The sequence below is a fragment of the Sceloporus occidentalis genome, unplaced genomic scaffold, assembly GCF_023333645.1.
Source record: "Sceloporus occidentalis isolate IW3139 unplaced genomic scaffold, rSceOcc1.0.p SCAF_1, whole genome shotgun sequence".
NCBI lineage: Eukaryota > Metazoa > Chordata > Lepidosauria > Squamata > Phrynosomatidae > Sceloporus > Sceloporus occidentalis.
Window position 1 is genome coordinate 255,911,446 of NW_028316981.1, and position 15,537 is coordinate 255,926,982.

Here is a 15,537-nt window from a genome sequence, read left to right on the forward strand (position 1 = left end):
TATTTTATCTATTAGTGGATTAATTTGATGCACTGTTTTATCTATTAGTGCTTTCATTTGATGGTCATTGGGTGCACAGCCTTTTTAGCCTAAAGGTTCATCTGTTATGTTGAATGAGAAGAAAGAGAGAGGCATAAGCTGTATCCAGCACTGCAGAAATAATGCTGTTTGAAACCAGTTTACTGACAGTTCAGTGCTGTGGAATTCTGGGATTTGTAGTTTTGTGAAATATTTAGCCTTCACTTTCAGAGATTTCTGTTGCCACAAAGAAACTGCAAATCTCAGGCTTCCATAGAATGGCACCATAGCAGTTAAAGCAGTGTCAGCTTGCATTATTTCAGCAGTGTGATGCAGCTACAAACATAGGCGGGATACAGACGGGCAAAAAGGGGTGTGTTCATGACGTCATGAAGGTAGAGCCTTCAGACGGCCCTTACCTGAATGCCGCCATGAACACGCCGCCCGCACGCCCCAAGTGGGAAGAAGCGGCATTAAAAAGGTGCTGCTTTTCCCCGCTTCTTTTCTGTATGATGCGCAGCTGCGCAGCTCCGTCTATAAGCTGCTGCACCGGTACGCCAGAATTGTTACGCTGCTAATTAAAGTTGCCCATTCAAAAGCTCCGTGTCTGCTGCGTCACATAATGAGTCGGGGTCCTGGAACATGCGCAGTTTGCAGTCAGGCTTTAATTGCAGCGTCCGCTGCCATGCAGGTGTGGAAGCTGCAGCACAGCTGCAGCGCATTTTAAGACTCCTAACCCTAACCCTAACTCTAGAGCAACATGTACGCATGCGCTGCTAGAATTGGGGAAAGTTTGGAATTTAAAGTGAACCCCTACACACATTCCTGTGCCATTTTCACCTAACAATAAAACCCCCTAAAACTTTAAATATTTACATATGTACAAGGGAGGTGATGGGGGATGGCAGGGAAACAGCGGTGGCAGCGGCGACAGCTGTAGCTGTGCATTGCAGATTCAGCAAGAGCGCGGGGACCAAAGGAGAGGAGGCATCCATGATGCTGGTGACATTGGCAACGTGCAAGCGGACAAGGATGCCAACACCAGCTGATCACCAGCTGGCAGGAGACCACTATTGTTCTTGGGCAGGGCGAGGGAAAAAGTTTTAAAGGGGCTTGGGCGCTTTAAATGTGCACATAAGCTTTCTGCCGCCGCTGCTGAGCGCCGCAGCTGCGCAGCTGTGCATCCGCCAGCTGGCAAAAGAAAAAAAAAGCCCCGTTTTTGGCCGCCCGTGAGGAAGCTGCCTCTCTCTTTGCAGCGTCCTCCAAGGTGGCGGTTTGGAAACTGCGGGTCAGAAATGGCCCCAGGTGAGGCGTCTTCACTGCCCCCCATGTGGAAGCCCCATCACCTGAGCCACGCCCCCGGGGCGGGCGGTCTGGAGGCTCCGTATTCAGCAGAATACACCTCCAAGACGTCTTCCCCTGCCCGTCTGTATCCCGCCATTGTCTCTAATTGCTGAGAGAGTGATGAGCCTTCTCTCAATTCCCTCCTCATTCAGAATAGAGTAATCAGTATGAGGATCTTTCTCCGTCCCTCTCTGGGCTTGTCTACATGATTAAAATAATCCTCATTCTATTCAAATAGACTGTGATCTGGCCACATGCAACTCAGAGGAATTCAAGATTCTTGCAAGGAAGGGGGTGAAAAACTCCAAGAAAAAGGAATCACATATTTTACTGGAGCATCTGCAAATATTCACAAGGATGTGCATCATTGAACATGCCTCCAGCCAGCCACTTCATGTGGTTGCACATTTTAGGCAGAGGAAGGTTAAATAGATGCAAATTTGTGCCGGAAATTGATGACAATTAAGCCTCAATATGATTGTGTGAAAATCCACAGCAATTTGCATAATACACTTACATGTAGATTAACCCATTTCTCTCTCTTTTTCTATGGAGCCTTGTGGACTCTCTGTCCCATTGGTCCTTTGTACAAATCTTTCTTTCCTTCCTTTTAATAGCAGGAGGAACTACACTGTATATATGAAATCTGTGGGAAGGGTGGGATGGTGTTAATGGTAGAAGAGTGTAGTGACAACAATGGGGACTTCATTTAAGGATGTGGTTGTCCACACCTAACTTGAGTGGAGCTGCAGGTGCATCGTAGAGAATTATGGATATTCAGCAGCTTAATGGTGGATAATAAGAAATGGAAATTGGGTAGCGAATAGGAGTATGTTTTACAAATAGTTATTCTTGATAGAGATCAGAAAGTTGCTGTTGTTGATCTGTCAATTACATCTTAGATGAGACTCTTGAAGAAATTTTTCATGACATTATGTTCCAATAGTGCCATCCTCCAGTTAAATGAAAGAAAAATATTTATAGATATTAGTGGTGTACATTATAGACAGAGGATGGAAATGACCGCCTTCTTATATATGTGGCAAAATAATAAAATCATTCAGGTTTGCTGGGTGGAGGTTACCAAGGTGATACAGGAAATTACAAGAGATAATGAAGCTTAACTCTCAAAATGTTCCCCATAAATGACATCAGATCTACTCAAAGGAGTAGAGATATGTTTTGCAGTAAACTAACACTGGGGAAATGATTATAGCTAAGAACTGAAAACAGTAAGTAATCCATCAGTAGAAGTTCTGGCTCCAGAAAGTCTGGTTTGTAATTCTCGTATGTGAAATTGCATCTATTGTACATGCATGTTTGGGAGGGAAATGCCATTGAAATGTTTGTGGGAAAATGACAATGATTTAAAGATGGTTGTATAAATGTGGAAATGGATTGATGTTCAGATTTGTTGTATATGATTTCTATTTTGTCAGTATATAATTTTATATGGGAGAGACAAACTGAATTTCTTCTGTTTCTAAATATTGTCTTATACTTAAGAGATAGCTAGTCAAGATCTGTAATATTGTCCTGTCATTTGATCCATTGGGAGAGGCAGGTAATAAGTTGTTGTTGTCGTTGTTTTGAGATTTTGAATTTCTTCTGTTTTTAAAATATTTTCTGATACTTAACTGTAACTTACACATAAATACTTATACATAAATTCTTCTAGTGGTGATAGCAGGGCTGGTGGGGGAGGGGAAAGTAATTCATCATACATTTTTACCCCACCAAACATGATAGAAAAATAATTTAAAAGAAAATATTGCTGAAGTTGTGCCATTTAACATTTCTAGCTTTCAAACTTAATGTTTAAATGTACAGTGTATCCATGCTGTCCCATAACCCATGTTCTACAGATGGTATACAAAATAATTGATCTCTAACCTGGGGGGGGGGGGAATTGATTAATCAGACATTTGCTATTTTTTAAAAAAAATCAAAATACCTAAGGTAATTTTAGCCAGTGTGGTGTAGTGGTTTGAGTGTTGGACTAGGACACTAGGAGACCATCTTTTGAATCCCCACTTAGCTGTGGAAAGCCACAAGATGACCTTGGGCAGCTCATGATCAGCCTCCGAGGAAGGTCCTGGCAAACCCCCTCTTAATAAATATTGCCAAGAAAACCCCATGATAAGATTTCCTCAAAGTTGCCTGAAGTCAGAAACTACTTAAAATCACACAACAACTAGGCAGATTTTGAAATCTTAACCACAAGTTTTGATATTTTTTATGCAAGATACGTAATTTGGAGAATAGAAAGATTTATGAACAGGCAAATTAAATCATAAAACTCATATTCTGCCTAGACTTGTTAAAATTCTGATGAGTCATACTTTTTATCATAAATATGTTGTGATATATCTGTTCCTAGGCTACTATGCAAATTGTCACACATACACCCACCAGCTTGCACATATTTAGTATCACTTCTCAAAACTTGTTTTCCCCCGTATATTTTCAGTTTTGATCTGTTTTAAAAATATTGAAAGTAATACTACCACCCTAAACCTATATTTTTAAACTAGCCCCTGGTTACAACATATTTACTGGTTTCACAGTCATCTTCCGGCCTGAGAGGGAGTGATCAGGCAGACCCAGCTCCACCAGGGATAGCCTGAAGAAAGAGACGACTCCCTCCTTAACTGTCATCTTCTGGCCTGAGAGGGAGTGATCAGGCAGGCCCAGCTCCACCAGGGATAGCCTGAAGAAAGAGACTCCTCCCTCCTTAACTGTCATCTTCTGGCCTGAGAGGGAGTGATCAGGCAGGCCCAGCTCCACCAGGGATAGCCTGAAGAAAGAGACTCCTCCCTCCTTAACTGTCATCTTCTGGCCTGAGAGGGAGTGATCAGGCAGGCCCAGCTCCACCAGGGATAGCCTGAAGAAAGAGGCTCCTCCCTCCTTAACTGTCATCTTCCAGCCTGAGGGAGTGATCAGGCAGGCCCAGCTCCACCAGGGATAGCCTGAAGGAAGAGACTCCTCCCTCCTTAACTGTCATCTTCCGGCCTGAGAGGGAGTGATCAGGCAGGCCCAGCTCCACCAGGGATAGCCTGAAGAAAGAGGCTCCTCCCTCCTTAACTGTCATCTTCCAGCCTGAGGGAGTGATCAGGCAGGCCCAGCTCCACCAGGGATAGCCTGAAGGAAGAGACTCCTCCCTCCTTAACTGTCATCTTCCGGCCTGAGAGGGAGTGATCAGGCAGGCCCAGCTCCACCAGGGATAGCCTGAAGAAAGAGGCTCCTCCCTCCTTAACTGTCATCTTCTGGCCTCCTATTCCCCTCCAGCTATGCTCTGACTGTGTGGGGGAGTGGCTTGCGTATCCTAATGAAGTTGTGAGCTATGCTGGCGGTGGTATAATAGCCACTGGTAGGGCCTCCCATGCCAGACAGGTCACAACCGAAAGGTCTGACCAAGAGCACCAAAGGGCAGGATGGGCTCTCTAGCCATATGGCAACCATCCTAGGAGAAGGAGAAAACTAATCCCAAACCCGGGCAGATGGTGCTCGTCTAACCCTGTGAGGTCAACCATCTAAGAGAAGGAAACTCTAATCAAACCTACGACCCGAGGACCTCCCTGCCACTGTCCATGCTTGTCAAGGCCTCAGCAGTCGAACCTCTGGTTTAAAGGGTGAGGCCAGTTCTGTGCACACTGCGCTCCACCAGAAAAATCCATTGCACAGGCTCAAAGGATACAGCCAACGTCATCAATGCGCTTGTAGAAAGCACGGATGAATCCTTCCTGAATCTTTGTTCGCGAAGTAAAGCCAAGACTTCTTTCACAGAGAGAATACAGTCCTTTCATAAGACTTCTCTTTTCATTTCGTACGAAGATCAAACTAGGGACACTTTAATTTGTACTCAGTGTTGATTCTTATTGGCTGCCATTCCATTTTCATTATGTTTAGTGTCTTCTTTAGATTGTAAGCTTGAGGGCAGGGAACTGTCAAATTATTAATTAATAAGCCACCTTGGGAGCTTTTTGGGGTGAAGGGCGGGGTTATAAATACACCAAATAATTAAATAACTACTACTGTGACATTCTGAACATGCTCTCATTTAGGCTAGATATCACATACTCCACTAATGAGATTATTACTTTGTTAGGTTTCAGTACAAGAGTTCCTCTGCTAAGATTTTTACTGACACAATGTGCTCCACAGATTGCAGTTTTCTTTTTTCCTTCTCAAACATGATTTTTCTTCAGTAGGAAAATGTTGAGTATAGCATTACAAGTAGACAGGAGAATTAAAAAAGAATTAGTTTGGGTGGACTCTTCCTCCATTAACTGAGAGTAGACCATTCCACAATAAATCTGTTGCTAGAAGCGGTGTAGAACTGAAGGATGTTTGTGTGTATGTATATGTGCACATGTACATGTACATGCACTCAACACATTTTGTCATATTCGGCTTTTAGAGCTTCACATTTCTGCAATTAAATTCTTCACTTTTTGATTAGCTTTTATGAAATCAAAGAATTTACCTTAAAATTATATTCTTATTGTTGATGATGTAGGTTGCTTGGACCAGTTCTGCAACAATTCATATATTTTGAGAACATCTGAAACAATGATCTCTAAACTCTAAAATAAGCAATAAGAGTAGCCTTTAATTAAAAAGAACTGTTAACTTACTAATATATAGATATCCAACTTCAGGCTTGTGAGTTGTTTTGTGACATTCATTATATGGTCCTGCAAAACTGCTTTGTGGCAAACAACTGAACTTTATGTTTGTATGTTATACATTTTGTGACATAAATTGGTTGTGGGGAAGTGGATTTCCCTAACTTTCCCACAGATTAACAGGAAAATGTTTCATTCTTCTTCTTTTTTCCCCACTACTGAAAAAGTGTTACTCTTACCCTTGGAGAAAAATCTTTAACTTTACGAAACTAATTTCTTAGAGGCACAAGTTGTCCATTCATTAATAGAGAGATCCAGCCTTTTTGTGGGATTATCACTCCCTCATTATCCAAAAGAAATAAACTAAGAATAGAAGCTGTCTATTCACGTGAATGTTGGACAAAAATATTAGCATAAATATAATTGTAACAAACCCTGCTTTCACAGAGGACCTCACACCTGAGGATATCAAAGTGCATTAGCAGCACTAATTAAAGCCGAATGAGCATTGGAAAGCAGCCAATGCCTAGATTGTGTTTGAAGCCATGAGAGAATTACTGTGCACACCCTGTCAACACCCTGATTAATTCTTAGTACTGATGAGGGTGGGAATGGTGGCGATGAGGGTGGGGAAAGCAGCCATGTGCCATTTCTATCATTTCTTTCATTATGCTTAACTAAGGGAAGTAAACATAAAGACTATAGTATAAGTGCTTTGTTTGTTTCCCTTTTTAATTATGTTTCAGGATAAGTCACTGGCCTAATTTAAAGCAGGTTTTGGTTGGTGTCTGGTGTGATCTGATTGAACTAGCTAAATAGTTTAGGCCTTCTTGTAAAACAAAGGTGGGCAACTAGAAGGCTAAGGATGTATTAAACTTGGAGGGTTGCAAAAAGAAATCTTTTTTTTTTCTTTTCTGCCCCCAAATGCCTTTTATGGCATATGATGGCATGTATACTTCCTGGGCTTAAGGCACTTTCTGTTTTATTTCTATTTCAAAAAGGCCTCTTCTAATTTCTCAAGGCAGGGAACATAGTGGAAATATTCCCATGCTCCCTGGAGATCATTTTGGGTCAAAACTTTGTTGTTGTTTTTCTTTGTTTTTTTGAAAAATTTCCTTGGTGTGGCCAAGGGGCCTCCAGATATGATGGGAATGCCCTCCAAACCTCCTAGCAGGCATCTTGGAACAAAACACTTTGAATTTATTTATTTTTTAACTTCTAGGGGGCTAGGATAGATATAGTACAATGCTGAAAAATAAGAAACAGATATACCCTGAATGGCTTCTGAAATTCTGGGAAGTAGCACTTGCTGAGAAATTGACACAACATAATCTCTTGACTAAAAGGAAAGATTGAGCTGGATTAATTTTTGTAAACTTGGTTTCTCTTAATTTCATATATAATGCATGGTCATAGACCAGAATCCACTGAATGTGCCGCCCTGTTTCTAAAAAGGTGGTCAACTAATAATGACCACTGTTGAAAACTTATCACTTTGTGGTTGTAAGGCAGATTGAAACATAGGATGAATGAGTACAGAACCTGCAGCAAATTATAAACTGCTCCCTCCCTTCTATTGTTTATTTTTGATTATTAGTTTATCTGACTGTATATTTTTTTTAAAAAAATATTTTTAAGTTTTACCATCAGTAGAGAGTCCTTCTGCAACAGAGAAAGAGAATACCTTGTATGGACTTTGTTGTTGGGTAATACAAGCTGTATTAATTTAAAGCAGGGATGGGCAGTGTGGTCTATGAGCCGCATGTGGCCATTGGGACCTATAAATGCAGTTGTGTGACTCCCCCAAAAGCCCCTCAAAGACCCCCCCCAAGATATTTTTTAAATTTTGGGGGAACTGATTTTGGGGTGATTTTTTTTTTTTTTTTTATTTTTGCCTCCAAACTGCCCCAAATCTCCCTAAACCACCTACAAAGGCCCAGGCCCAGTTTGCAGTTTCCTACCTCGATGCACAAGGAAGAGGATGTTCCCTCACCTGGGTCTTATTGTTTTGTTGTTAAAATGCCACCATTGGCATTGCCCCATGATTGTTAATCCCCATCCTTCAATCAAGTTATCTGTATAGTATCCAATGAAATATTTTAAAAACCAGAAGATTAACATACCTATAAAAAACGAGCCAATTGCAGCAGATCTATTAAAGGATGATTAAAATAATATCCAAGGAAGAGTAAACAGATCATTAAAGCGTTTTAAAAAGAAACAGTTTAAAAGCTTGTTAAAGTAAAAAAGATCTTCATCTATAATGGGAAAGACATTAAAGGAGATACCATAAGAGCTGGGGTAGGGAGAGTATTCCAGTATTGTTCAGAACAGCCTGATCCTCAAAATGTGCATAAAGTAAAAGTACATTTGTGTGGGTATTACCTCAAAGGAAACAATGGTTGTCTGTGCAGTTTGTGGCTCTATGATAAGCAATATGGAGTTATTGGACTGTTGCCTTGGAAGTTTATGTCTGTCATGTAGTTATTGAATAGCTTTAACCTTAAACTTTATGCCAGTCAATTAGTCACTGGTAATTCTGTTAAACTTCAATAGTACTGTTGTAACCCAAATACAGCAGAGATTAGCCAGTATATTTTCTACAAGTGCTTGTCATGTTTTACAAAGGGGAAATTTTAAGTATTTTTAACACACATAACTTTTGAAAAAGAAACAATTGAAGCTGACTCCACAAAATGACAATTAGAACTGAAAACCACTGGTTGGTACTATTTAACTACACTATGCCGAAAATCCATTCATGTTTTTCTGTAACCAGTGGTAAATTTTTGTGTCTTATGCCAGTTGATTTGTGACTTCTCCCTCTCCTGTTGCAGCCCTCCATGACTTACTTCCTAGCCCACTAATGGAGTTTTAGGGTGCATTGGTGGCTGGATTGCCAGTTCTGGCAGAAGCAGTGGAATTTAGCAGAAGTACAGAGTCTGTATGTGGGAGCTTGTTATCTAACAATCAAAAGGTGTTCATTTAATTGACAGTCTCTAGGAGCAAATTTGTCTTCTTGCATCTGCATGTACTTCTTTGTTCACAGGCCAGTTTTAGAAGTTTTAACATAAATGAGTGGCCAAATTGTAACATTTTCCAGGAGAAAATGTTAACACTGGATGATAGCTTGGATTTAAGCCTGCTTGGCTAAAAATAAAAGCAGGCAAAGTTCACTGCAGCATGTGTGTACAAGTGGTAGCATTATGATTAGCCTAACCCATTCTCTTTTCCACTCAAAGAGGTAATTCAGAATTTAAAATGAAGGACTAATTGCAAGGAGTTGACATAAATGAGCAAACAAATTACTCTTCTGACCAAAAAAGACAGCTCTTTCACTGCATGGTAATTGTTTTTTGTCTAAAGCTAATTATTGTTGGCTTGTGTTATGCCTAATAATTAACTTATTCATAGAACATTAATCCACATTTCATTATCTTGTACTTTGATTTATGCTATTTAGAGTTTGGTACTCCCATCTGCTTTAACTTGTATTGCACTGCACAGCATGTTCAAATGTTGTTTAGATTTGATCTGAATTTGTTATGTTTTGAATATTTGCTTTGTGCTATTTATGAATAGTCATTCTTAGTTAATGTTGTTTCCCTAAATAGCATATAAAACTATATTTTTGAGGTGTCTCAATATGGTTTAGGAAGGGCAATGTTATGAGCTAGTACAGTGGACCCTTGGTGTCCACTGAGGGTTGGTTACAAGACCACCTGTGAATACCAAAATCCATGGATACTCAAGTCTCATTATATGCAGTAGTGTAGTGAAATTATTACCCTTATATAAAATGGCAAAATCAAGATTTATGGTTGAATCTGTGGATGCAGAATCTGTGAATATGGAGAGCTGACTGTAATCATTCTTTTTATTTGCCCTTGGTCATAAATGGTCCTTGCTGCAGCTGATAGTCATTTCTGGTAAAAATGACTGCACACACAAGTGGTGACCATGACATACATACATACATATATTAAAATAAATAAATTCTGGAGGTGAAGATGGACTTTATTAAGGAGGTCACAGATATGAATCTGCAGAAACTGGGAAGAGTAGTGGAGGATAGGGGGTCTTGGAGATGTCTCATCCACAGGGTCGCCATGAGTCGAGATCGACTCCAGGGTGGTTAACAACAACAACAAATTTAAATTTGCTTATTTAATATCATTTTAAAAAGGCAAACATTTAGGTCTTCCCGGAATATTCATCAGGAAGCTTATGAGCAGATAAATAGAAACTTTAAAAAAACAAAAACGTCTTAGCTAGATGCTGAAAATATCAGCACTTAGAAGCAACAGTTGATTTGATTTAGATCCTGGAAGACACAGTCATTTCCTTGTCCCATGTTAATTAATTTGCACATATCACATTGAAACGAATGGCAATTGCGTAAGATAGCTTTTGCAAAAGTGCACTTTCTCATTCAACCTTACTTTTAAAGAGAGCTTGTACACAAGATGTTCCAGGAGATGTGTTTGGCCTAAATCCCATGGCAAGATCAAATGGAAAACTGACTCCAGGAGGCTTTTTGGGTGCTCAGGTGCCTGCACTGAAGAGTGGAAATCATTTCCTCCTAGTTCTGTTTTGTCAGTCGACATCTAGCATTGGCTATTGTTCTTTGTTATATTTAGTAGATGATGCTGAACTACAGAAAGTTCCTCCGTATGAAGATCATTATTCAAGTTAGAAGGTAGTTTGGGGGCAACAGCATGTTGTTGCACATCCCACTCCTATGATAATGTAACTCTGTATCCCCTTTTGCCTTTACAACTCCACTAGCTGGTCCTTGATTTCTTTTACTTCCCTCTTCTTAAAAACAGTCAGTCAGTAACAGTAAACTGAGAGACAGGTAAAAGAAACAAACATTTCCCTGTCTACAAAGGGGCAGACTCTCACCCTTGTGTGTCTGTCCCCAAAGTGCTTCTGCCAAAGAGGGAATCTACTTTCCTTAAGAAGCAGAGCCCTCCCTCCAGTCCATCTGCCTTAGTCCAGGCCTCAGAGAGAGAGAAGAACCACTGCACCTGATCCCCTTCCCCACCACCATTCCCTTCTCCTTTTGTGTCATGTCTTTTTAGATTGTAAGCCTGAGGGCAGGGAACCATCTAATTAAAAATAATAATTGTAAGCCGCTCTGATAGCCTTTAGGGCTGAAGGGCGGGGTATAAATACCATAATAAAATAAAATACTTTCATGTTAGCCTCTGCAGCAGTGACCCTGCCAGAGGCCTGCCCCTGCTAGAGCCATGCTTTTATAGCCTGGACAAATAAGAAAGCTGAGCTGGACAGTCAGCAGTACCTGCTGAATCTGGACCTGTTCCTCCTCTTCTACGCCCCCCCATGTTCCCTGAAAAATGGCTTCACTTGCCATCTCTGGCATGCATGCCATAGGTTCACCACCATATAAATAGCTAAAGCACTAGGATGGTTCTTGCGGATGGGGAACCCTAGACTTTCCAGATGGCCAACAGCAAAGGATTCTGGGAAATACAGTCCAAAACTTCTCAAGGGCCAAAAGTTTTCTACACCTGTACTAAACTTACTTTTGAATATAATCTGTGGTAAATTTTTTGAGAGGGTATGTGTTGAACACAGTGTTACAGATGTTGGTCATAAATGTAGCTTCCCAGATGGAGCTGAATGTAAAATACAGAATATTCCAAAAAGATACTTGTTTAACTAAAATTTATGCTTTTACAATTTGGTGGTTGTTGAGAGAAATAATTTATTTGTGACTCTCTCTTCAGGGAAGAAGATGAGTATTCAGAATTGCGGTCAGAACTTAGTCATAGCCAGCATGAGGTCAATGAAGATTCGCACAGCATGGACCAAGATCAGACTTCTGTTTCTGTCCCAGAGAACCAGTCAACTATGGTCACAGCTGACATGGGTGAGCAGTGTTCTGAATGTGTCTGATAGAAGGATATATCACAGCTTTTGAAAGACTGATTAAAACCTTTACAGGGATGCTAAAAAATATAGTGGCATGACTGATTAGTAGACTTGGAGCTATGGGAAAACTCTCCTTGTACTACTGCATCAAAAAAGAATATTAGCCCACTTTGCAGTCCCTTGGGGAAGAATGATATAGCAGTAGAAGTGTAATAGTTCATCTTGGGCATCTTTCTGGAATATTTTCTGACTCCAATAACAGTTCAGTGTATTGCAGGATATAAAGGTGCTCCATGTCTGCAAGGGTATTCAGAAACACCAGACATGCAGAGCCCAGAAAATATAAATTCACATCAAGTGGAACCTCTGTTTTATATAGCTTCCTATTTTCTACACATGCACAAGTAGTCAACACAAATCATGTTTCCTTATGTTTTTTTTTAAAAAAACTGTTTTTGAGTGAAATCCTAAATGTCTAGATTAGCTGAAACTATTGAATCCCACTTTCTCCCAGTTTTGAGTTCTTGTGTAGTATTTGAAAGTTCCTGCACTCTGCCCTGCTGGTATAATGGCTGTGTGCCTGCGTTGTGGGGGAAGAGGAGGATGCCTCTGGCATAACTTGGCCATTCCTTCACTTTGTTTCTTTTTTGGCTCTTCTGCCAGTGGATCCCTCTGCTGGCTTGTCATGGGGGCAATAAAGCCACCAGAAGGACAGTTCAGCCAGCACATTGGTTTCCAAACTTTGCTTCTCGAGGTGTTTTGGACATCAGTTCCCAGAAACCCCAGCCAACTTTGCCAACAGCCAGGAATTCTGGAAGTTAAAATATAAAACACCTGGAGGACTAAAGTTTGGGAACCACTGAGCTTACACAAAAGAGGTATCTGTTAATTCCTAATCTTACAGTGGGCACATTTTTGAATTAGGGTTGCCCTGCACATCTCTGTAAAAAACAACAAGATTAGTAGGTAAGTAGGAGAGACACAATTAAACTATTTAAAGCTCTTCTATTGACAGTGTAATAATATGACTATCTTAAAGTTTGAAGAGGAGACATACTCCAGACCCTGAGTTTCAAAAGTCAATGATGGTCCTAAGGAGGCTGCATTGGATACTTTAAAGGGTCATATAAAGCCTACACTCCACATGATTCCCACAGGTTAACCTATTACAGGTTAAATTCCATATTAATTCTGAAACAGAATGCCATTCAGAGGTACTCAAATTTCCACTCAGGTTGGATATGAATTAAAAAGGGAATAGGTTTAAAATGGAATTTATATATGTAGATATGTGCCTTCAAGTCTTCTGCTGTCTTGTTCTACAGTGACCCCATGAATTTCATAGGGTTTTTTTAGCTATGGAATACTCAGAGGTGGTTTTGCCTGTTCTCTCCTCTGAAATTCAGACTAGTCTCCCATCCAAGTACTAATCAAAGCTGATCATGCTTAGCTTTCAAGATCAGATAAGATCTTGTAACTTAAGGATATTTAGACCCTAACGTGGAATTTACGTAATCTAAACTTGGTCATTAGTCCTGATTCTTTAAAATTGATTTATTTGCTTTATTATTTTGGGAGCAAGTCTTCTGAATACATGTAGTCTAGGTGACTAATTTGCAAGAGGTAATAAGAAATCTCATTATCAATAGGGATCAGTACATAAATAAATACATGGAAAGTGCTGAGAAAATTAATCCATTTATTCTGGCATGTCTGTTTGATTTTCCCCTGTTGTTGAACATGATTTTGTTTAATAGATAAAGACAGTTTTGTACTGGCTGATCTGGAAATCCAAAAATAAAACCTTTTGCCACCAGCCACCTGCTTCCATCTTTGCGATTGCAGCAGCAGCACTCCTACTCATTCATCTCTCAGATCCTCAGTCTCTTTTGAGCCTTGCATCTCATACACACCACAAATAGTGAATATACAAAGCACGAAAGTGGAAACAAAAGTGAGGCTCAGAGGTTGGAGAGAGACTGAGCATCATTGAATTGGCAGGAATACGAACATAGTGCTTGGTGCAAATCCAGGCGTCCCACCATTTCACAAATCCTTGCATCTATCTCCAATTTCACAAATATAGTATAGGTACATTCAGTGGTACATTCAGTGGTGTCACTAGGGGGATGCGGGGGTGAGGACCACATTAGGTGACACCTTAAGGGGAGGTGAAACCACTGCTCCTCAAACACCTACCTTTTGGCAGAAACGGACTGTGGCATTTATCTGCTTCCCTTAAAAATGTGTAAAGAGATAGTGGGAGTGGGTGAAGCTCAGTGGAAGGAGAAAGTAGAGGCCCCAGAATTTTTTTTAAAAAATCAAATTTTAAAATTTTATTTTTTAAAAAATGATTTTTTTCTAATTAAAATTTTATTGAGTTTTTAAAATAATGCATAAAGTCTGTAGAACAATTACAAAAATGACAACAACGACGACAGCAACAACTAACTACAAGGGCCAAGGGTATGTATGTATCTGATGGATAGTTATTCTGCAACAGAATAAAAAAATTAGTTCTCAGCAAGAGCCAGAGAGTCTGGATTGTCTAGCAGACTTGGGAAATCTAGGTCTCTTTTTATTGAAAATAAATTGATCAATTAATTTTTACCATTTCTTGAATCTAGATGTGGGAGGAGTCAATGGGATAGTTTGAAACAGGAAAAAGAGTCGAGGGATCATGAACATCTTGGCTAATTCAATCCTGCCAAGGATGGAAAGATTAAAGCCTTCCATTCTTTAGATTTATGTAGGGTACTCAATATCCATGTGTGTACTGGATTATAATTTTGGGGTATGAGCTGCTGGATGTCTTTCATGATTATTATTCTCAAATAGGAAAAACCTGAGGAACAAAGTAGCAAGCTCATTAGGACCTGCCAGGATTTTTGCTGTTGGTATGAAGTGTTTAGAGCCATTAATGTGGATTTGTTAAAGTTAATTTTTAGACCTCAATAACTGCCAAAGGACTCGGTTGTCCTTTTTAGAGACAGAAATGATAATTCTTTTAGGGATAACAAAATCAACACATCATTGGCATAAAGCACAACCTTATGGTGTTGATTGTTGATGCAAAGGCCAGTGGTATCAGCATTATGTCGAATCATGTTAGCCAAGCGCTCTATTGCCAGTGCAAATAAGAGAAGTGACAGTGGGCATCCTTGTCTGGTTCCCCTGGAAAGTGCAAACGGTGTTGAGTCAAGGTTCTTATGAAGCCATCTCCAAAATCCATTCTTTGAAAGAGCCCAAAAGAAAAGGCCATTCCAACCTTTCAAAGGTTTTCAAAGCATCAAGTGAAAGTAAGGTTAGAGGAGTCTTTGACTGGTTGGAATGGTGGATGATATTGAGTACACTGCGGACTGGGTTTCTAGGCCTCTGCCTGGTATGTAGCCTACCTGGTCAAGATCATTGTATGCTAACATAAACTCATTTATTCTGGAGACCATAATAAAGTTATATATTTTGCATCTTGATTAAGGAGTGCAATGGAACAGAAAGATTTAGTTTCTGGGCAGTCCTCTTAGGTTTGGGGGATTGGAATTGTTCAGGTTCTATGCCAACTTGTTGACACAGGAGCATTATTAAGAATGGAATTTAAAAAGGCAATAAGATGGGGTGAAATTTGGTCAAATAACAATTTGTAAAATTC

General features: G+C 40.0%; 1 protein-coding gene across 3 annotated transcripts in view; it reads left to right on the top strand.

Annotated features, from left to right (window-relative positions):
- The window catches only part of MCC (MCC regulator of Wnt signaling pathway), a 293,206-nt gene that overhangs the window by 171,506 nt on the left and 106,163 nt on the right, over positions 1 to 15,537 (top strand). For all 3 annotated transcript variants that reach the window (XM_089492179.1, XM_089492187.1, XM_089492193.1), the window contains one exon: positions 11,744 to 11,886. In XM_089492179.1, the coding sequence (XP_089348305.1) occupies positions 11,744 to 11,886 (143 nt within the window). The remainder of the gene's footprint in view (positions 1 to 11,743; positions 11,887 to 15,537) is intronic.